Here is a 21,768-nt window from a genome sequence, read left to right as displayed (position 1 = left end):
ATCTGGAGACTATGATCAAAAAAAAAATACACGTTTAACATAGAGAGATCTCCACAATGTAAATCAATTATACGTACAAAAGTAGTCATGTCGTTCACCCGGTTTAAAGTGAGTCACCTAATGGCCTAGTGTGCCGGTACAAAGGGGTCAGTTTTAGCACTCGTGCCATTCGTTGAATGGAGTGCAGTGATTGTGTTTAAAGGATTGAAGTATAAATACACTGATCAGGCACAACAGGAAGTAGACCTGTGCCCCTTCATCAGTTTTGAATATAGTAGTCAAAACATGAGAACCACCTCTTGTTGTAATCCACTCCAGTACGACGCCACTACCCACTTTGACCTCAATGATAAAAACGGTAGGATTATGACTTTTCTGAGAGTTTCAACCTAGAAACTGAGAAATTGTAACCTCTTTAAAAGTAGAATTCATGACAGCTCAGTTGGCAGCTTTCTAACTCCCGGATATCAACCTTGTCACTTGGTTGGGTTTAGGCATTGTGGTTAGTGAAGTGTAGTGATTTGGGTTCAAATGGTGAAATACGTTTTTCTAGAGTGGAATTGACATTAAATTGCTGAAACGAACTAAAACAGTCATTAGCTGGTGTAGGTAGGGTTTCAGTTTCTGACCTAATGTAGGCAAGAAATGTCCAATTTGTACTATGTCTTCTATTTGTCTCATGACCAAAAATGAGAAATAACCAACTATCACTAAAGCACGTGAACAATCTTTAATGGCTTGTTTCAATGTGAGAACTAAAGTTGTTTGTCTTTCTGGTGTCAGACCAAAGAGCGTTACATCAAATGCATGTATCCTTCATGTCATATAGTCTAAGATCCCGTGATTTTGCCTTTAACTTTGAGGTTAGTCATGTCAGATCTGGGTGGGTATAGCATCAGTATAATAGTGTTCACTGGAAACACATGAGTGACTTTGTGTCCCAAACATTTGTGGTTTTCCTTTGATGATTAATGTCAGCAGCATCCTCTTTGTTTGTCTCCTCTTTATCTATGTCACTCAGCTCTCCAGAGAACAAGACAAGATACAGTAAAGGGAAGGAGAAAGAAGTGAAGCGAGAGGGTAAAATGGACTGACAGTGTAAGCAAGGAAGAAATGTAACAGTAGTCAGGGATGTGTGTCGTCTCTGGAAAGTTGTAAGAAGTGACAGGTCGCTGGAGGTTTGAAGAACGAGCCGACCGGCAGAGACGGCCGAGTATACGGGCGCTCTTTGCTCTGCCTGTTGTTCTAGGGTCATTGTTGCTGTTCATTAAGAATTCAGACTGACTGGTACCGGGCACTGTCATCTCCCCGAGCATTACACAAGTCAAGCCAGTTTAATGGTTTTACTGAAAAAAAATCTGGATAAGTAAAATCAAAACCTCGTAACGCGCAGTTACAAGATGTCTACTTTGTACAAAAAGTGCAGAAGTAAGTGGAAGAATATTATTATTGTAGAATCATTAGCCTTTGAAAACTTGTATATATGTTACTACGTTACTAATAATTCCTCCTTGAATCAATTTGAGATCACGTAGTTTTTTTTACAGAACTGGTGAATTCAAATGTGCAAGTAGAATTGTTGAGGGGTTCTTGAGAAAAACTATATCCTGATTAAACGGGAAAGTCTACAAATTTGTTAACCCAAATCAATCGATGCATTATCTAAATTTTCCCTGGATTTCAGCATGAAATGTCATTTAGAGCAGGCGTTTCAAATGTCTCCTCTTAATTCAGGTGAACACAGAGTTAGAGAGAATTAGCAAGCACGGAAGTTTCTATGGACTCTATATCTATGTTCAGGTTGCAAGCTCCGTTTTGAAACACCTGTCCTTGTCACGCTATGCGCGTCAGGTGATGCTTGATTCTTCCTGAACAAGGCAGTGTGTTGAAATGTCAATTTCCACAGCTAAATATAAAAAAAAAGTTTAAAAAAAAATCCACTGGTCTAATTTTTCCTAAAAGAAAACCGATTGAAAACATTGCCTCTTAAAAAGGCAGAACTGTGTCAGCATGTCTGGTTACCGGGAAGCAGTGTTGAACACACCATTTATCTTTTTGTTTTTTCACCACCACAATAGATGTTTCAAAAGTCATTATTACATCAATTTCATGGATGCCTTCCTAAGCTCAACCAACCATTTTATACACTTAAACCATTTCATGGTCACATGGGTCTCGAGGCCCATTCCAGCAATGGACTGAATCCTGGGAATAAACCAGCAACAAAGCAGCAGTCCATCACAAGTCCAACACAGGTAGACCGACACGTTATACCTCTGGGAAATTTATACTTCGATGCGTAGCCACCTGGCCGGGGACGTGTCTTTGCGCTGTGGGGGACCCAAACACAGGGAGAGCATTCAGGATCACACCATCCAAAGCTATTTTACCACTATAATTTATTTTTACTGTTTAACTCTTTGAAGTCCGTGTAACAGTCCACGTTCCCAGCACCACGGTGCGAATCTCCCTCCTCCACGACGCTCCATCTCCATTTCTTCTTCTCCCTCATCTATCTCTTTCACAAACTATTTTCCTCCCCTCTGCTAAATGGAGCTCATGTCGGACTCTATTAGTTAACATTTGGAGTTAGTGGGGCATCCAGGTTGCTGAGTGCAGGAAATCTCTGCTCTATACCTGTCATCTAAAAATGAATAAAATATTTGGGGAGCCGAGGATGACAACTCTACTTATGAAGATTATTTGGAAAAAGCAGAGCTGACCTTAGTGTGCTCACCTTTTCTTTCCCTGAGAAAACTCCTGAATAAAACCATGGCACAATTTCAGTTGCATGTTTCAATTTGTTCCTGTGGTGTTTTTTGTTTTGTTTATTGTTTTTTGGAGGTTAAAATATTTTATGACTGTACTGAACTCACATCCTTGATCTCAGCTGAAAGGAAACATTCTGTAGTTTAATCTCAGACCTTCAAAACTCTCAGACCTTCAAAATGAATCTAAGTGTAACTGAACTAATCTTACAGAGACATAAATTTGTTAGAATAAGAGCAAAACCCAATTTGTTTTTACGTTTTAATGATAAACCTTTCTGTAGGTGTCCCTGATGAACCTGAACACACAATGGATCCACAGCCATGAGTGTGAGCAAAAGATTTCTGGATGGTTAAAAACAGTGAAATGCCATAAATTCTGATATTATTCCACAGAAATAACTCCACTTAGATAAATCTTGGGAAACTGGCCTGCAATTCTGTAGAATTACTGAGTTTAGATGTCATTAAGCCCCTAAACACAAAGCCTGGCATTTCTACCCTTTGATACGGACATGCCATATAAATCCCTAAACCAGTCATTTCATTGGCCGAAAAATATCTGGCTAGCTGCTCACATGGTATCATTAGTACTAATGGCTACGATTGACTCACTGCCAGTAACGGAAACACTGATGTACTTTTAATAATCGCATGTAATAAAATGTGGAGATGCAGATGGAAAGAAAATGAAATGACGATAGAGGTGTGAACTTTAATCAGATATAGTTTTCTTGGTATTCAGAACTAACTGAGACTGGACCAAAACAATTATTGTGAACTGTGCTATCGGGAGTTAAGTTTGTTTTGGCTTAGAGTATAAATCTCATTTTCAGGGAACTAATCGGGGCATAAAAACATCAGATTATAATCTGAAATGAGTCTCAAACAACTTTTCAGTTTCCCTCAGATTAAGAGCAGCATTTTAGTTTACGGTACTTTCTCCCTGCTCTCACCAGCACAAAGTGATGAAACGGGTGAAGCAGTAGGAAGTTGCGGTAGATTGTCAGCTCTTTTAGGAGCTGGAGTCAACCCTGTCTCATCCAAATTATGTTCCTCTGCAACTAAACTGCCAACACGGAACATAATCAGTGGGTGATTATGTTCCAGTTCCAGTTGGACGCACTGACCACCACGTACAAAAACTCAGAGGATTTTGTAGCCGGAGTCAGGGAGCAGAAACCGGATGCTGATGAAACCATAGTATCCTTTGTTGTCACTTCGCTCTTCGCCAGCATCCTCACCACCGATGCCCTGGCAGTCGTTAGGAAAAGACTAGAAGAGGACAACACCCTGCACACCACAAGCAACCTCAACCCGGATCAGATCTGCTCCTTCCTGGACTTGTGTCTGAACACCACATACTTCCCCTACAGAGGTGACTTCTACAGACAGAACCATGGCTGTGCCATGAGTTCTCCGGCATTGTTGCCAATCTACCCACGAAGAAAGTGGAGAAGAAAGCAATCAGCTCCTTCCCGGGGACAGCACCAACCCACTGCTTCAGATATGTAGATGACACCTGGGTGAAGACCTTAACCACTTCCTGTGAGTTTATTTTTCGGAGGATAACTAAGCAATATACTACAAGTTTTCAGCCTTTCAATTACATTTACAAATCTTACAAATACATATTTGCAATTCAGTTAATATAAAATTATCTAATTATTAAACAAGCACCTTTTTACTAATATATTTCTCCTCATGCTTGTTCGGGTTTCCTCCGGGTCCGGTTTCCTCCCACAGTCCCAAGAGATGCATGTTACGTTACATGGTGACTCTAAGTTGCCCGTAGCCGTGAATGTGAGTGTGAATGGTTGTCTGTCTTTGTAGGTCTCTCTGTTTTGGCCCTGAGCAAGACTGGAGACCTGTCCAGGGATGGCCCAGCCCCTCACCCATTGACAATTGGGATAGGCCCCAGCAGCCCTGCGACCCTGAACACAATAAGTGGTAAAGATAATGGATGGATGGGTTTTCCATATGTAAACACATGCACTGAATCAACGTTTGTTGAACTCATGTAAAACTGCTGCCCCTGCTGGCTGGAGGCAGCAATCCTCCCCGGGCCCCCTGTAGACCTCCCACCACCATTTCCCCTCTCTTTGACTGTCTTTCACTCCTCGTCTCTCTCGGCCCGTTTTGGTTTTACCTCTATCAGCACTTTCCCTCTAACATTTTCCCAGTGTGGTGCCTTTTTGTTGCAGAGATAAGGTGTTTGGACATCCTGAAAGGAGCAATTAATATGCTACATGTGGTCTCATAAAGTTATTGCACTCAAGTCTCTTTGTGTTTAGAAATGCAGTGAGCACACGGCCACCCTTCTGTCTCTTTCGCTCCCTCCCTACTCTGCTTCATGGATGACAGTTCCTATTATCTCCTGGATAATAAATTGCACAGATTAGCCATGGGGGCAGACAGAGCAAAGAGAAGCAGGGATATGGCATACTCTATGGGTTTCAGTGTGTGTGTGTGTGTGTCTGTCCATGTTTTCATTTTCTCCATTTGTTATGTGTGTATGTAGGTATTAATGTTTGTCTATTTCTGTTCGTCTGAGTTCCTTTCTTTGTCTATCTCCGCGGGTGTCCATCCAGCTGTGTGTGCACACATGTCACTGTTTGTGTTTGTGTCTGTCTGTCGAGATGCATGCCACCGTGTGTGTGTTTGCGTCTGAACACTGAATGGAACACACTAGAGGAGGAGTCGATGGGCTAAGTGCCATTACCAGATAATTACAGCTAAAAGTCTCCACGCTAACGAGGGCGGCTCATCATCATGGCGCTGGCAGACAGAGAGGTCCACAAAAAACATCTGCAATTCAGATTAGAATCACTTCTGTGTTCGGTGCTTATACAGTATATGAGCATTTGCCCCATATTTTTCCATACTGTATGTTCATATGCATTAATGAGGAGGTGGATTACTGCTAAGCACAAAGACACATTTACATATGAAGACTGTATATCAGTGTAATGGTCTGGCACAGGAGCCCGCTGCGAGTTGAGTTTGAGGGCATCCATATAATACACACACATTCTGGTTCGGTGATGGGCTCACTCTTCACCTCCTGTGAAGGCCTTACTTCCTTTTCTAAATGGCGTCGGGTGTCACAGCAACAAAAACAAAAACATCACAACAAATATTTTACCCTTTTGTGCTGCAGATGATATCTTTGCATATTTGTGAGAAACAAATTTAATTAAATTTTCAACCTGCTGGGACAGGTGAGGGCGTCCAGACCCCGATGCATCGTAAATCTCATTTGCAGCCAGCCTGTTAAGCCTTCATATTCACAATCCCCCGGCTTCCAAACGGCAGTTGATGAGTGGAGCGAGCATCATTTTTACTCATTATCCTCTTTCATACTATCCTGAGTGTGTGTAGGGAAATTGAAAATTGCCCGTGCGTGTGCGCGTGTGTTTGAGCATGAACATGTTTATGTATATGCATTAAAACACAGTGGTGTGGGTTTTGTGTACTTGCTGCAGCTGGAACAACTCAGAAACTAATACATCGTCCACTTCACTTAAGAGCAAATCACTCTTCTCCTTAGTTTGTGATAAACACCCATCTGTTTCCTGTAAAAATGAATTTTACCGTCTGGTTTTAATCAATTAAGTCAATCCAATAAAATATTTTTATTGTTGTGATACGTCTTATATGTGTCACTAATGGGTTCGTTTAGAATAGCAGTAAACTTGGTGTGAATATTCACACACAGTATTTTTGTGTTTGAATTAGCCCGGTATACAGTTACTAGTCCCTCTCAGTTCTGCTGGCTCACTGTCTCAATCTGAAAAATCCCCATTTTTCAGCTGCATTTTAGATGTTCACACACTCCAAAATGAATAAAAACAACATTAAAGCAACATAAATCAAAAGTTGGAAAGATTTGATCTTGCAGAAATTACAGGTGGTACCAAACTGTAAAGTGTAAAGTTTAAAAAAAAATTAATCTTAATTCTTTGTAGCTGTCCTTTTTTTTTTTAATAGCTTGAGTCATGTTAGTGGGTGTTTGAAGTTTTCTCTTTTCCTCATCTTACTCGTCTTTCATATCTACCAAACCAATGCTTAACAGATATACTGTCCTCAGTAGGAGAAATAAAACGATCCCCTGTATTGCTGGTCCATTTGCAATCTTGAGTGAATTACTGGTGTTGTTTTCACATAAATGTTTTCTCTTTAGTGTGAAATAGAAATGTGACAAACACAAGGAGGATGTGACATAAGTGGCTGGGAAAATGAAAGAGGCCAAATTACAGCCCTAATTAATTAAATAAATAAATAAACTAATTCCTCAATAAGCTGAGCTCCAGAACAAAGGAAACATTTGACAAAGAAAGACACAAAGTCTATTGAGAGCAGGTGCCTGAATGCAGACATGGTCCCTGAGGAAATCAAGCAGCTACCGTGGCTCACCGATCAAGGTTATCTAATGACTGGCGCAGCTAATCGTCCCTCATGTTGACTCCGAAGACTTCAAATAGAAACGTCAGTGCTTCAGAGACGACTGATTATTGAGGAATGTCTTTAAACTGATCGAGATCATCAGCTGACCTTCGTGAGTGTGAGCTAAATGTAGTGGCCTAACAGTTAAAACGTGGTTTTAGAATAAACGTAGTACGTTGTACAACGTGCCTCATGCGTCATTGAAGTGACCTGTTACTTGTAATGACTTATCTTTAAAGTGGCTGTTTGCACTTTGTTCTGAGCACTTGTTCCTCCACTGATTAGCAGCTTATGTTTTCTCATTACCCAACACAGAAAGCAGTGTGAGAAGCACCACTCAGTCAGTGTCAGGTATCCAAATCATAGGACACAGACAGGTACAAAGTCAAAAACTAGCAGCTGAGAAGCCCTTTAACCCTGAGTCCCCCGTTCTGACCTTGGTTTCTATCATTGTTAAACACAGTCACCTGTCATGAGAATGATCTGTGTGTGTGTGTGTGTGTGTTTAAATATTTATAACCACCCACTAGTCAGTCAACACTGCAGAAGCCTTTTGGTTAGAAAGATGAAAAATTTTCAAGTCCAGAAGGAAATATCTCAGAGGTTCTGTGTTCCTACTGCATAATGATAGCGCCCTCTTCTGGATTCTGGTTTTCATTACACCCATTTCATTTCACACACACACATACACTCAGCTTTTAGGACAGGATACAGTGATTATATTAAAAAACATATTAGAAGATCGTGGCTACAGCTTCCATTCATCCATTTTCATAAAGGGTGCTGGAGTCTATGGCAGTTGTCATTAGGGGAGAGGTGGTTGTACTCCGTGAACTGGTCACCCGTCTATCTCAGGACCAACATAGAGTGACATACACACACAGCCAACTATTAACACATTTATAAGCAATTTGGAGTCAATTTGGACTATGGGAGGAAACTGGCCACAACCGGGAGCAGGGACCTTATAGCTGTGAGTTATATATTATAGTTATAATAATAATGTCTCGCTGCATAATATGCTTATTCATGAGATAAGGCTCATCAGGATGCAAACAGTCTTTTGGTATTAATCTGTTTTAGGTGGCATATGTCAAATAGACGTCTAGATGATTCATTTTGGAAGTGAGCAGGAAAAATGAGTAAAGAATATTCACCAATTGTGAATAGAGGCCTGCTTTCCGTGCTGCAGCATTTGTTCATCCATTTAACTGCTGTAGCATAACAGTAAGTTGTGTGTGTGTTTGTTACACGGTGTGGCCCAAAATGTTTTTACACACTTATTTGTGAGGGTGTGTCTCAGCATCTGGTCCTCGTCTGGTCAGCCACTGCTTTTTAGACGGGACTGGTTTCAAGTTAGTAAAGGGGGCGAACGTGGCCCAGCAGGTAGAGCAATCGATTCCTGGCTCCTCTTCCATATGTTGAAGTGTCCTGGAGTGAGACATGCAGCAGCTTGTACGCAGCTGCATTTTATTATTTAAAGCACTGGCTATGGTTCAGGTTATGTAAAGACTGCAAAATGAATGTAAGTCAATGGAAATTCCTGACAGGGTAATAAAACAAACTGATGGAATTTTGTCACTATGGCTCCCACAACATCAAAGTGCTTTATAAAGGTCAACATTAGGTTTAGATTACGTATCCAACGGCTTTGGGCTTCTCCCTTTAGGGGTCGCCGCAGCACAACATGAGTTTTTACGCCGGATGCCCCCCCTGCCGCAGCCTTACACATCCCAACCCAGTGCTCTACGACTGAGGCACCAGTGTTACTTCTTACTGTAACTCTGCAGCTGCTTTTATCTGTTGGGAATGAAAGAATATAACACAACTTACTACTTTGATTCATATTTATTTATTTAGAAGTAGTTCTCTGATTTGTAACATACAAGCCTGTTGTATAATGAATACACATACAGATTTTTACATTTGAATCTGTCATATTCATAGACTCGAATCTTCAGGAGGGTATTCGAACAACAGGAATGTCGCCCTCGTAGCTTAAATCTGTTCAGATCTGTTTCGTGTTTTCCCCACGGGAGGCATTAACGGGCACATACCGCATCCACATCCTCAACAAATACCACATCCATGTACCATCCACTCAATTAACGTTGGGTGCAAAATTTCTAGTCATCCAAAGCCCCTCTCCAACAGAACCCATGGAATATTTGTCCATGCACACATAAGTATACTATATATGGTAAAAATATAGCATTTGGAATAAATACTTCATATAATTTTTAGAGCAAACGGTCAGACAATACTTGTTATATATTGTTCACAATACTGTGCGCACATGTATTTGGCTGGATTTACAAGATCAGAAAATATAGATAAAATACATTTTTAACCCTATGTGATACAGATTTGATTTTGGGTCTTTGGTGCTCAGCCAGTTATGAAACCTTATTATATCTGGGTCACACTGGATTAACCATATGGATGTAATACACAGGCACGGAAGACCAAATATATAAGATACTTATCACAACACAGAAGAGATCATCATTTAGCTGTCTGTGTTATGGGAGGCTAAACAGATTCTAATTAATTTATTCTAATTCCCTTAATATGCAGACAACCAATAATTACCTGATGTACTGAACAGAGTTAGATTCCGAGTTGCTGAATGCTACTCGACAAATGAAGGGGATTTGAACGCTAAGCCACCGTTGAAACATTCCCACTGCAAATGCTGCCACTTTGTACAATACTTTATAGGAAGTCTGTTTTCGTGCCACTTTACATAGTTCTTTGTTAGCACCCATATTTAGAAGGTGTCCAGGAATGAGAGAGTATTCGCTCATGATCAGGGTCACATCCCCCTGCATCTCAGAAACAAGAATGACCAGAGAACATCACAACATTTGGAATGCAGCTATATAACATTAACAGTTAAATAGTTATAGGAAGGACCTTGGAAGTCAGAAGATAAATATTCTCCAGGGTTTATTGGGATCCATGCTCAGAGACTTGATGAGCTGTCTGGGGTTTGGCCTAAACAGAAAATGGCCGCTTGCTGTACTGTACACGGCCGCTGTTCATCTGAGCTGAATTCCTCTTTAATTCCACCTTAAGTGACCCCGGCAAAATGGATCATATTTGAAAGGGTGGTTCCAAAAAAAGTGACACAAGTGCAGTTATAGACCAAGGCTGATGAAGGTATTGATTCTGTTGTTATCTTGTAAACTCAGTGATCTGTTTGACATCTCCAGTGGTCACTCGGGGGGAAATACTGAATTGTAAACATTTAATCAGACCAGTACTGGTGCTTTACGATACTTTAGGAATACGGGTGTAGTTCTGTGGTAAACAGGAGAAAACATCTCCTCCCTAAGTCACCTGATTAAGGAAAGTCACTAACTCCACCTAGTTTCTGATTAACTTCATCTCTCTCGATATTGCTTCTTGTGAACAACAACAACACAAAAAAAAATAAAGACCCTCCATCCTCTTGGTATTAACATCTCGTCAGTTTACCCGTTTTTAATATGAACGCCTGGAGGCCGGAACAGGATGAACTCGTGTTAGTAATTTGATGAAAGAGGCTGATCAGATCTTTGTGTTCAAGGTTTTTTTTTTTAAGTGATTTAAATGTTTTAGTCACACGTGCTAAAAATATCCACACTTCCTCCAATCTCCGTCACATCCACAGAGTCAGCGTCTCCTATTCCCATGATCTTTGCCAGTTTATTTGGACTTGCTACATTTTTTTTTCTTGGAATGTGTCACAGCCAGCCTGATATCCATTGTGCATTTTGTAGCAGTTGCATACGTGATTTGATTTGAAACAAGCAGGGGAACAAGACATATATACTGTATATATAATATTTGAAAGAGACCATGAGAACAGACAGTATTACAACATACTGCTTTCGTACTCTAAGACAGCCAGCGGGGGAGGGGGGGTTAGCTGTATGTGCATGCAGCACCTTCTGAACGGCACAATCTTCCTTGCGAGAAGACTTTACTCTACTTATAATCTGGTTATAAAAATCGTTTCGTTTGGGTCCAACAGAAGCATTTTATCATCCACTAAACCATTTAGTTTTAAATCGTTCACAGATGATGATCAGTCACATCAAATGTGAAAAATTATTACGATACGCTGAATGATGCAAAACATCCACTTAAAAAGGGGAAATTTAACCAGAATTTCTAGTCTATTACTGTAATTTTCAATTCACACTTTTGGAGATATATGGTTTCTTTTGGATTATAATTACTGTACACAAACACAATATAAAAGTGCAATAGAAAATACAATTTCTGTGTTTTTACGTGATTATTATCTGTTAGAATAACATTCTACATATACTATGCTCTCAGTAATGGCTTATGTCCAAATATGACACGAGTGATGTCAATGTCATAAAAGAAAAAAATAGAGATAATACCATATTCAATATCATATTTAAAAGGTAGATTATGTGCTTAGTATTTTGCTTGAAGAGCTAGTTTGATGATAGGAAGCAGCAGTTCTTGCCAGTTCTTCAATCTCTGCTCTTTATTTATATTCTCACCCTGTCCCCTACTTAATATCCTGTCAATCACACTTGTTACCATGGCAATGTGTTATCATCAATGCGACTGGCCCCTTTTGTTGTCTGTCCACTGAGTGGTTGATGCAGCATATCCATAAACACCCATGGGGCATGTTGGCAGAGATGTGGAAGAGAAATGTTGAAGGCTCCACTCGCAGAGCTCCCGAAGTTCCACGGTTAAGAGAACACGTTCATCCCTTCCTCTGCTCATACTGAGGATGTCCTGTATGTTGTCACCGTGTCTTCATTTCAGCTGTTTCTTTCTATTTGCCGAGGGTCTTGAAATGGAAGGGTTGTGGTCAGCGAGCTGAAGTGGTTTGGAAGAGTAAACAGGGTGGGCCTGGCTCAGAGGAGGTCTGTGGTACATGAGGGCTCAGAGCTTCGGATCTCAGCGTGGGCCTTCAGAAGGTCAACTATGTCCTGGTGGGTGGCTGTTTCTGCCACCAACAGTGCCGTCTGACCATTCTGAGGAAAAACACAGACAGGAAACACACCGCAGTGACTGTTCTCATCCTGACAGTGGCAGTGTTGTCTAGCAGCTGGACACTGGACTGCTAAATACTAAATGCTGCTGCTGCACTGATACAGGCCCACGGTGGAAACATCTGAAACTAAGTCTTGGTATTTCCAGAAAGGTAAAACACTAAGTGCTATGATTTGCAGAGAGAGCTTGTTTGTCCCGGGCAGAAATCGCCCTGGTAATAAACCAGGGTAAAAACAATAAAAAATTAAATCAAAAGGAAATAGAAATGCTCCAAGGCAAAATAAACAGGAAACTGATCAATCAAACTTTACCACTTCGATAAAAGAAGACTCTTATATTAATCCTTTGTAAATGTTTTGCTCCTAAGAGGTTATTTTTTTGTATCTACTAGTTATAAATGATATGCTCTCACCTTGATGCCTAACTGGAGGCATGTTTCAAGACTGTAGTAGTATCGTTCACTGATCAGAGTATTATGTTCTTTCTTGTTGAAGCAATACAAGAAAAAGATGTTTGAAGTGGTCAACAACAGACAGAGATTATGCAACATTATGTGTTTAAGTAATTTTTCCCTACAAGCAAAATTGAACTCAGAAATTAAAATGCTGAATGTATATTTTGTCCTTGAGGATAACATTCTCAATGCAGCTGGGGAAAAAAAAACACTCTCTTGTCTCAAATCTCTTGAAAGCATGTTTTTTTTTTCTATTGTAGCTAAATTGCTAAAACAGAACATTATCAACGCTAATGCTAATACTGAAGGCTGAAGCCAGGTTTCTTACATTAACTTATAAGTATGGACATATATTGCCGTGTGTGAGCATATTAAAATCTCTTCACCAGCTTCTCAGTTTTTTGACTTCCTGTCTATTTCTGGTTTAATCACAAATCCTTTCACTGCTCAATAAGGCATTAAATGGTCTCGATCCCAAATATATTGACTTGCTCACAAACGTATGTCCATCCAGCCGACTTAGATCTTCTCACATCAGCCTCCTATTTGTGTCTAGAATAAGTTCAAGATCTTCAGATGGGCCATTTCATTATTTAGGCCCATCTCTCTGGAATGGGCTTCCTGATGACACAGGAGTTAAAATGATCTCTATTATATTCTGTTTTTATTGTCTTGTTCATGTGATTAGCCTTTTCATTATTATTCAGCTTCTACATGTTTTAATTCTTGGGGCTGGGATTGCTCGGTACTTTGAGTTACCACTTGGGTTTCCAAGAGGCCTTATAAATAAATGTAGATGGCTTTGCTTGAATAATTAACACTGAGACATCAGTTAGGACACACAGCTGTAAATTATCCTTTGTGACTAAACCGGCAGTGTTTTTACTCACTGTTTGTAGTTTCCTGCATCATTCTCACAGGGTTTCTTACACTGCATCCATTTATTCTTTCCATCAAAGACTGGATATTAGACACTACAGCAAACCAGCACTGACAAGGCTGCACACTCACAAAGACCCCACAGCATGTCTCAAGGGACCCCTGAAGTCTCAAACCTGTGTGAATGCAAAGTACCTTTGCGTACATTACAGCAACCTGCTAAACAATCTGCTTGACTATTCAGACCTGCTTATTTTCTCAGTCTTCAGATAACATTTGTCAACATTTATCACTTAATACAGTTTGTGTGCATGGGTTGTCATGGAGTCACACAGCTTATGATATAACAGAGGCGCAATGTGGATTTATTGTAAATGTTAGTTTTAGATTTTCGTACTCATCCACAGGCTGCATTCAAATTCAGATGAAACAATGCAGTGAACTCTGACGCCACAAATACTCTATTTCAAGATTTGGGCCAGTTGTTAAAAGCATAAGCAGCAGACAGGTTGTGTGCTGCCCAATGAGGTGGGACAATATGTTCATCTTTTAGGAAGTGGAGTCTAAGCCTGCAGGTGGATGCAGGTGTGGAGGTGAAAAAGCCACATGAGATGCAGCAGCAGCAGCGTTGCATCAGAGTTAACAGCAGTTTTTACAAACGCACAATTGCACTGGCAGTACAAGGCACCCTGCCGTGATGTGGCCATTCGCCGACAGGGCAACTCAGGCTGCAGAGGAGAATCAACAATCTAGAGAAATCAATAATGCACTGGGTTGAACAATCAATCTACTGTGTGTGGGCCAGGCCCCAGACACTGTACGGCTGTACATGACGCAGGACTGGCCTAATATTTAGTGGCGTGTTCTGCAGTATGTGTGAGCCAGGCGCTAAGCATTGTTTCTGCAACTTGTGTGCTATAAGCGTCACATCATTTGACATAAAGCCGTGATTGATGAAGAACTAAACTTTTTGAAAGAATTAAAAAACTAAAACCAACTGTTTTATTTTTATTTAATATGTCCAGTTACAAGAAAAAAGAAAGCGTTTTGAGAGAGACAGAGTTCCCAGAGAGAGAGCATAGGTCATCTGAACAAGATGGCAAAAAGGTTTTACATGTTAAACTGGATGGGACATCACACCCAGAAGACCTCTCCTCTTCCAATAGAGTATGTTATTTTAATAAATGTAATTGCAATACACACTGTTAACGGTACCTTATCTTTGAGGCCGATGTCACAGCCTCCTGTCTCCAGCAGCAGACGAGCAATGTGTGTGTGTCCATGTTCGCTGGCGCACATGAGGGCCGTAGATCCCTCGCGGTCCTGGGCATTTACATCTGCGCCGCAGCTAAGGAGCAATTTCACCATGGCAACGCGGCCGTGGCTCACTGCGAGCATGAGAGCCGTCTGGCCCGCCTGGAGAAAGAGAGAAAAACAGAGAGAATTAGAACGGTGAAGGCAGCTATGAGGAGACATAATGAAAACGTTTAAGAGAGACGCAACGGCAGGGATGAGGGAGGAAAAGAGGCATAGAGGAGATGGGAGTGACACAATCTCAACGTCTCCGAAGCTCATTCATCTTTGCAAATGTTAAAGTAAAGTAACCATGTGCAAAAGGTTCCCATGACTTTAGGATGCGTCTGTAGCCTTTGGTACATTTTGCTTTGTTCACACGAAAGATGGCCTTGTTTTTGAGGGGGAAAAAAAAGGCTCTGGTTCTTGTAAAGTGACCCACTCCTAGCATGTTCGAATTTCCCCAGAGGATTTATTAAATTCCACTCGCTGTGCCAAAAATGCAACTTCCTTTACCGCAATGACACACAAAAAAACAACACAGCAAATCTCTAGATGCTCATTAAAACGGGTGACTGATGTGTCAGTGTGAGCTCATTTACCTGTCTGGAGTGTGCATTGACGTCACCCAGTCTCAACAGTTGTTGTGCCACCTCCAGATCATCGGGGCTCTCAACAGCTGTCAGTGCAGCCAGCATCACTGGAGTATAGCCTGCCTTGTTGAAATTGTCTGTTTCACACAGGCCTGGATACACAGTGTTTTACAGAGTCACAGAGAGTGTTTTGTACAATGAGTTGCATGGTTACCTGCTTCTGTTCTGCATTGAGTTAATGTGTGTCACTGTGTGTGTGTGTGTGTGTGTTTGCATCTCACCTGTATCTAGCAGCAGTTTGACCACAGGGAAGTTTGAATGCGACACACTGTAGTGGAGGGCCATATTCCCATTGCCGTCGGTCAAGTTAACAACGTAAGGCAGGAGAGTGGGTGTGGTCAAACCCACTTGTCGCAGGTACGATCTGACAGTGTCGGCCTGCGACTCTTTCTGACTGGAGACTCTGAACCACTCCTGGTAAAGCACCACTAAAACCTGACGCTGAAGAGACAGGAAGATGAGAAAAAGTCAGAGAGCTCTAAAAGAACCTGAAGCATGTTCGCTAAGCAGTGATTTTTATCACTGCTGGAAATCTGATTGGACGCGGAGAAGTGTGGAATGATAAACAGCAAAAAGAAAATCACCATTTCTTTATCTGGGGATGAAACCTCTTCCATACGGTCTCTCACATAGAGGCAAGCATCCATAAAGCCTTTGTCGACGTTCTCCCTGAAAATAAAGAGCAGATAAGTAAAAGGCCCGTCTGGGATCAAATTTCTTTTTAAATATCTTTTTGGCAAGAACTTTCAAACAGCACTGGAAACAGCACACTCCACATCTGTTCCATCTTCCTATTGTTTTCGTTACTGCCTTTTTAGGTATAATGTGAAAATACCATCAAGTCCGGATAACATATGGCTAAGACCTGGCTATTCTTCCTTGTTTAACTTGAAAATAGATGTCCTGCACCCTTGCACAGATTACAAACATCAGCCAACAGTTTGACAGACTGTCAAATTCATGGAAACCTCAGTGGTAACAGTTTGTCCTGATTCATTGATAGTTTAGTGTAAGATCTGCTTCTCTCAGGGGTCCCCAGTCCTGTTCACCTACAGACAGATAAGTGATCAGTCAGTGACGCAGAGGACAACACATGATTAACAAGTCTCTTGAACTTTGCTGGAAGGAAACCACAGTGTTCTTGCAAAAGATTTCCCATCAATTAGTGTTTTGGCTTCAAAATCTCCCATTAATTTTCAGTTGGGTTTCACATTTTCATACTCATTAAATCGGTAACCCCTCGTGCCTTATGGATGACACCATTGTCGTCATCAATTCTACACTGATTTATTCAGCTCGTTTCTTTGAATCGTCATCCACCGGATGTGGCTACCTGCACATAGCTACTGTTTCGTGGAAGCCTGTAACGCATGCTTATAATTCTCTGCAGCTCCACTTACCCCTCAGCCTGCTCTTCCAAAAACCACTGGATGCCCTCTGGATCCAGCAGGCCTCTTTCAACCTCCTTGTCTGCAGCCACAGCACCTCCTGCTTCAGCTAAGGGTTCAGCTGCATCCTCCCCCTTGGTCTCTGCCTCCTCGGATTTCTCTGTTGGCTGAGGCTCCTTCTCCTTTTCCTTCTCCACCTCTGGTTCTGAGCTGTCTTCTTGCTCCTTCTCCACCTTCGCCTTCTCATCCCCACTGGACTCTTCGCTGGACGTAGTCTCATAGCTGAAAGAGGACGCATATAAATATATACACATATTTCTGCAGAGAACCTGAAATAACTTTTAGATTTTGCCATTTATGGTGACGCATTTCCACATTGTGGCTCGCTACAAAAAACTTACACTTTTATTTATGAAAGGCAACATGTTACCTGTCATGGCCTAACTATTTCTTTTCCTTTTCTAAAAGCAAGCATGTAAATTACACACACACCCGAGCAGCCACATAAATGAAATACCAAAACAGCTAAAACTAACATGAAAGCAGTAAAGTCAACTTTGGCCAGGGGTAAATAAATACTGACAGGTCGTTACTCTCTACAATTCAAGCATGAGATGAAAAAGAAGCTTGTTTAACGCAGGCCCAAATATCCAAAACTTCCTTCACACGGTTGAACATATACATAAAAATCTATAGGTTTGTTTGCACACACACACACACACACGTAACACTGGACAAAAGAGGACCTTGTTGAGTAAAAACAGCTGATACTATATTTAGAGCAGTGGTGGTGTAATGTGTGTGGGTGTGACCACTGGGGTGTGTTGTGAAGGCAGCTCTCTGAGGCCAATGATCAGATAAGTCTTATATTAAATGCTGCTGCTTCATGCTTATTTGTAGACACACACACACACACACACACAAAGAGAGAGACCACACCATGAGACGTTCAGGGGCCACAACATTCCCTGGATTCCAGAGGAGCTCAAGGGAGAACAAAGATAAGTTAGACTATCCAAAAAGAAGAAATACAAACAGCAGCCCACTTCCTGGTGTGGGCAGAAACCTAAAGATAGAGAGAAAAAATATTGTTGTCTGACATGTTTGTCTCATTATAAATAACTTCGGCTCAGATTATTTTGACATCAAGCTGTAGAAAGTGAGACATATTTATTGTCCAGAACAAGAGTTAAAAACAAGATGTGGATCATCCGGTACAGTAAGCTTATCTTAATCATACTTAGTGCATCCACATAAAGCAGCCGGTCCTTACAGTACCTCTGGTGAAGGATTTTTACAGTATGTTTGCAAGAACATTATAAAACAGGCACATCACAACACTGCTATAAAAAACAGAGCAAAGGCGAGCAGGTCATAAAACAGCGAAGCTCAGGAATGTAAGAATCCAAACACATCTAATGGCAGCCATTCTTTTCACATGCAGGAGGTAAACACCAACTAGGTAACTAAGTCATGAGGAATACTGGAAACGGTGCGCAGGGAAAAAGGAACGTAGTGTCAGGATGTATGAAACCAACCAAAAAAACGATTTTGCTGGCTGTGGCTTAGACAGGCTCTGCGTGTGCAAAAGTTAGTATATGCAATTACACTGTGGGGACCAAGTTCTCATCTGAGAAACTTTCTGGCTCCCAAAATGTTCATCAACTTGTATTTTAGGACTAGACTTGGTTTTTGGTTACATTAAGCTTTCGTTTAGGCAAATGGCTACGGTTAGCTGAAGTTATGGTATAAGGTTAGAGAAAGCATCTAGGGAATTTCTATATGTGTGTGTGTGTGTGTGTGTGTGTGTGTGTGTGTGTGTGTGTGTGTGTGTGGGTGGGTGTGTGGGTGGGTGGGTGGGTGGGTGGGTGGGTGGGTGGGTGTGAGCGTTTGTGGCCCAGCTCATAACCGTAACACACCTAACAAGCATCAAATCAGCCAGAAAGAATAATCCCGCTGCACAACTTTGTTCCTCCAGTAAATACTGTACCATCTGCATTCATACACAACAATGTGCAGATTCGACATCAGAAACTGCTCACCTAAGCATTCTTGCACAAAGCACTGAGGCATAATCACCAGCAATAGAATACACACACACACATCACATAATGTCAGCACATACTCTTGTAAACACACACAAACGCATATTCACACGCATTAACACTCTCAGTAGCAGCACTGAGGTCAAATTCAGGGCAGTGTGTCTTTAACTGAGCAGAATGAAGCAGATGTGTGAGACACAGCTGGACTTAGTTCACAGTTACTGTGGTCAAACAATGACAAAGCTGCCATCCTCTGACAAATAATTAAAAAAGAATACTTTAATTAACAGATGGACCGGTTCTTTTCCCCATGCAAACAATCTGGGACTATTAGTCTTTATTTTACTTGTAACTATTTTGCAGTAGCAAAGACTGAAATGAAAAGATGAACTGAAATGAAGAATACCGATGCTTAAAAAAATCAAACCAGAGGAAAAATCATATTTCATATTTTTATACAAAGGCCAAACAAGACAATGCAGCCCACATAAACATACTTATCACTTATGAGATTGGATGCTGATTAAAAAGGAGAACCTACCCTCCATTCACCCCAACAAACTTCAGGTTTTTCTTGGCTCCCTTGCTCCCTTGCTTGTCAGCAACACCATTTTTCTTCATTATAGATTTGAGACCTGGTGGAGAGAAGAACAGGGACAGAGACAAAGAGAAAGGGAGATAAAAATAAAGAAGAAGGAAGGAAGAGTGTGTGTGTGTGTGTGTGTGTGTGTGTGTGTGCAGAATAAATGCTTCATTAAGACATTTTAAATCTGATTGTATGGTTAATTTTGGGTAACAAAAATTTAATGTATTTTTATCTTTCTTCTTTAATATATTTCTACACGTAAGTACCATTGTAAAAACTGGGGCTCAGTTGGTAGAGTGGCCGCCTACCAACCATGGAGGTTCACGCTCCGCTCTTTCCAACCGCATGCCAAAGTGTCCCTGGGTGAGACACTGATGCCCCCCATAGCCCGTCCCCATCCCCAGCCACGCAGCGCTGGCTCCAAGCTCGGTATAAATCGGGGAGGCTTTCTTCAGGGAGGGCATCCGGTTTAAAAAAAATAAAATAAAAACTTTACCAAATCAACATGCAGACAAAACGATCTGCTGTGGCGACCCTGAACTCACGGGACAAGCCAAAAAAGTAGCTACATATAACTGACTTTACTCCCCACCTATGGATATTGTTTGCAGCCAATTTGCAATTTCTACAAACTCCTCTCTTTGAAAGGTTTTATCTTATACTGTGGGTGCAATTGTTTCCTCAGCTATGCACAACTGAGATAATGAGGAATTATCAGATTACATTTTTAGGACTACAAAGAATGTGAAGTTAACATCACGCTGTGCCAACAGTCTGAGGACGCAGGCATCATGTTGTGAGGATTCCCCTGCCTTTGTGTTGATAAGCTGGAGGCTGTGTTCTGACTTTCTGTGGTGATTCTGAAAAGCCTCACCACAGTAAGCCAGTGCTGCTGCCAGAGGTTAGTAGAGGAGGGGGGGGCTACTTCTCTTTGTGAGTAGGACTGTGCTTGGGAATTAGCAGGTCTTGCATTAAGCCACTGGAAAAGTGTCCATTTATTTATCCGTATTCCGTTTTCAAGACACTTTCTAAATGTTTGCTTTTGCAATTCCGTTTTAGCCGGATATAATTATTCCTATTCTCTCCATGTCTTCTCATCTCCATAAAAATTTGAACAATATAAACAACTTTTAGCCCAAACACAAGGTGGGCAGGTAACTCATTCTAACCACTTCAGCAGGCACAGGTAAAGAGACCGCATACTTCACAGAAGGATTCACCCACCTCTCCCAGCAGTTAACACAGCGTGACATAACTTCACATTCTCTATAGGTTAGGTAGATGCAATACATCATACTCATATTGCATAAGTGCATAATGTACAACTTGAGCTTGCTTCATGGGCGCTTCTGTGTGTCAGAGAACATCTGTGTATCTCTTATAAAACAAGCTAAATATTAAAGAGCCACTAAATGGAAATACAAGCGAGCGCAGCTTAAAACACTGTGTGGAATTCCTGCGTTGGCCCCGTCTGTATTGTACATACCACATCAACATTAAAACCAATGTAAGATGACAACAGCACACTTGAGAAAAAATACTATTCTTAGTGAAACTAAACCCCAGATGATGCGAACAGTTTAGAAAGTAGAAGACAATTAGACTAAAAAGCTGTTTTGCTGTGAGTGCTGGATTTAATCAGCTGACTATTGCAGTTGCTTTGACTCTACAGACAGTTCAGGACCACACAAAGTAATTGCAGGTTGATATATATACACAGGTCGGGATTATGGGGCAGCGTACAACCTTGACATTGTCAGGCCTACTTATGTTTGTAACTACCCAGTAATAGATTCTACACGGGCTCCACTGCTGACTCTTTCTGGATCCAAGCCCGACAGCAGACATGGTGCAGAGGCTCTGTAATGTTTTATGCAAGGATGTGGCTTTGAGCCAAAAACCACCGCCTGAAAAGATCCCAGTGACCACCATTTAGGACGAATGATGCTTTTACATGCAGTATCTCTCAGGAGAGAGAAGCACAGAGAGGGGGAAGCTCAGAACTAACAGTATTTGGCATTTGAATACTTTCTCTAGCTGACTTCTAATGAATAAAACAATGGTGTGATTTAACCTTCCCTCACTGTTAGACACACTCTGGCTCTGTAAGATAGATGTTCCAGTTGCCCACACAAACATCCAAAGATTAACGCGAGTCTCTCTGAGAATGAGACTTCCCAATGTGACAGTAGTGGTTTCTGTGTTTAATACGGTCAAAGAAGTCGGTA

The 21,768-nt window shown here is 41.3% G+C and overlaps 1 protein-coding gene across 6 annotated transcripts in view; it reads right to left on the bottom strand.

Moving 5' to 3' along the window:
- Window positions 1-9,050: 9,050 nt before the first annotated feature.
- kank4 (KN motif and ankyrin repeat domains 4) overlaps window positions 9,051-21,768 on the bottom strand; it is a 65,783-nt gene continuing 53,065 nt past the window's right edge. For 3 of the 6 annotated variants that reach the window (XM_067513264.1, XM_067513263.1, XM_067513262.1), the window contains 8 exons: window positions 19,496-19,589; window positions 16,922-17,191; window positions 16,106-16,190; window positions 15,743-15,962; window positions 15,471-15,613; window positions 14,791-14,991; window positions 12,655-12,726; window positions 9,051-12,223 (listed from right to left, as the gene is read on the bottom strand). In XM_067513264.1, coding sequence (XP_067369365.1) covers window positions 12,104-12,223; window positions 12,655-12,726; window positions 14,791-14,991; window positions 15,471-15,613; window positions 15,743-15,962; window positions 16,106-16,190; window positions 16,922-17,191; window positions 19,496-19,589 — 1,205 coding nt within the window. In that variant the 3' untranslated portion in view covers window positions 9,051-12,103. Of the gene's footprint in view, window positions 12,224-12,654; window positions 12,727-14,790; window positions 14,992-15,470; window positions 15,614-15,742; window positions 15,963-16,105; window positions 16,571-16,921; window positions 17,192-19,495; window positions 19,590-21,768 lie in introns of those variants that run through there. The other 3 variants (XM_067513265.1, XR_010915017.1, XM_067513267.1) reach the window with 3 other exon arrangements.

Source organism: Channa argus, chromosome 8 (assembly GCF_033026475.1).
Source record: "Channa argus isolate prfri chromosome 8, Channa argus male v1.0, whole genome shotgun sequence".
NCBI classification, from domain to species: domain Eukaryota; kingdom Metazoa; phylum Chordata; class Actinopteri; order Anabantiformes; family Channidae; genus Channa; species Channa argus.
The sequence above is the reverse complement of the archived record's forward strand: the minus strand, read 5'-3'. Positions and strand labels throughout refer to the sequence as shown.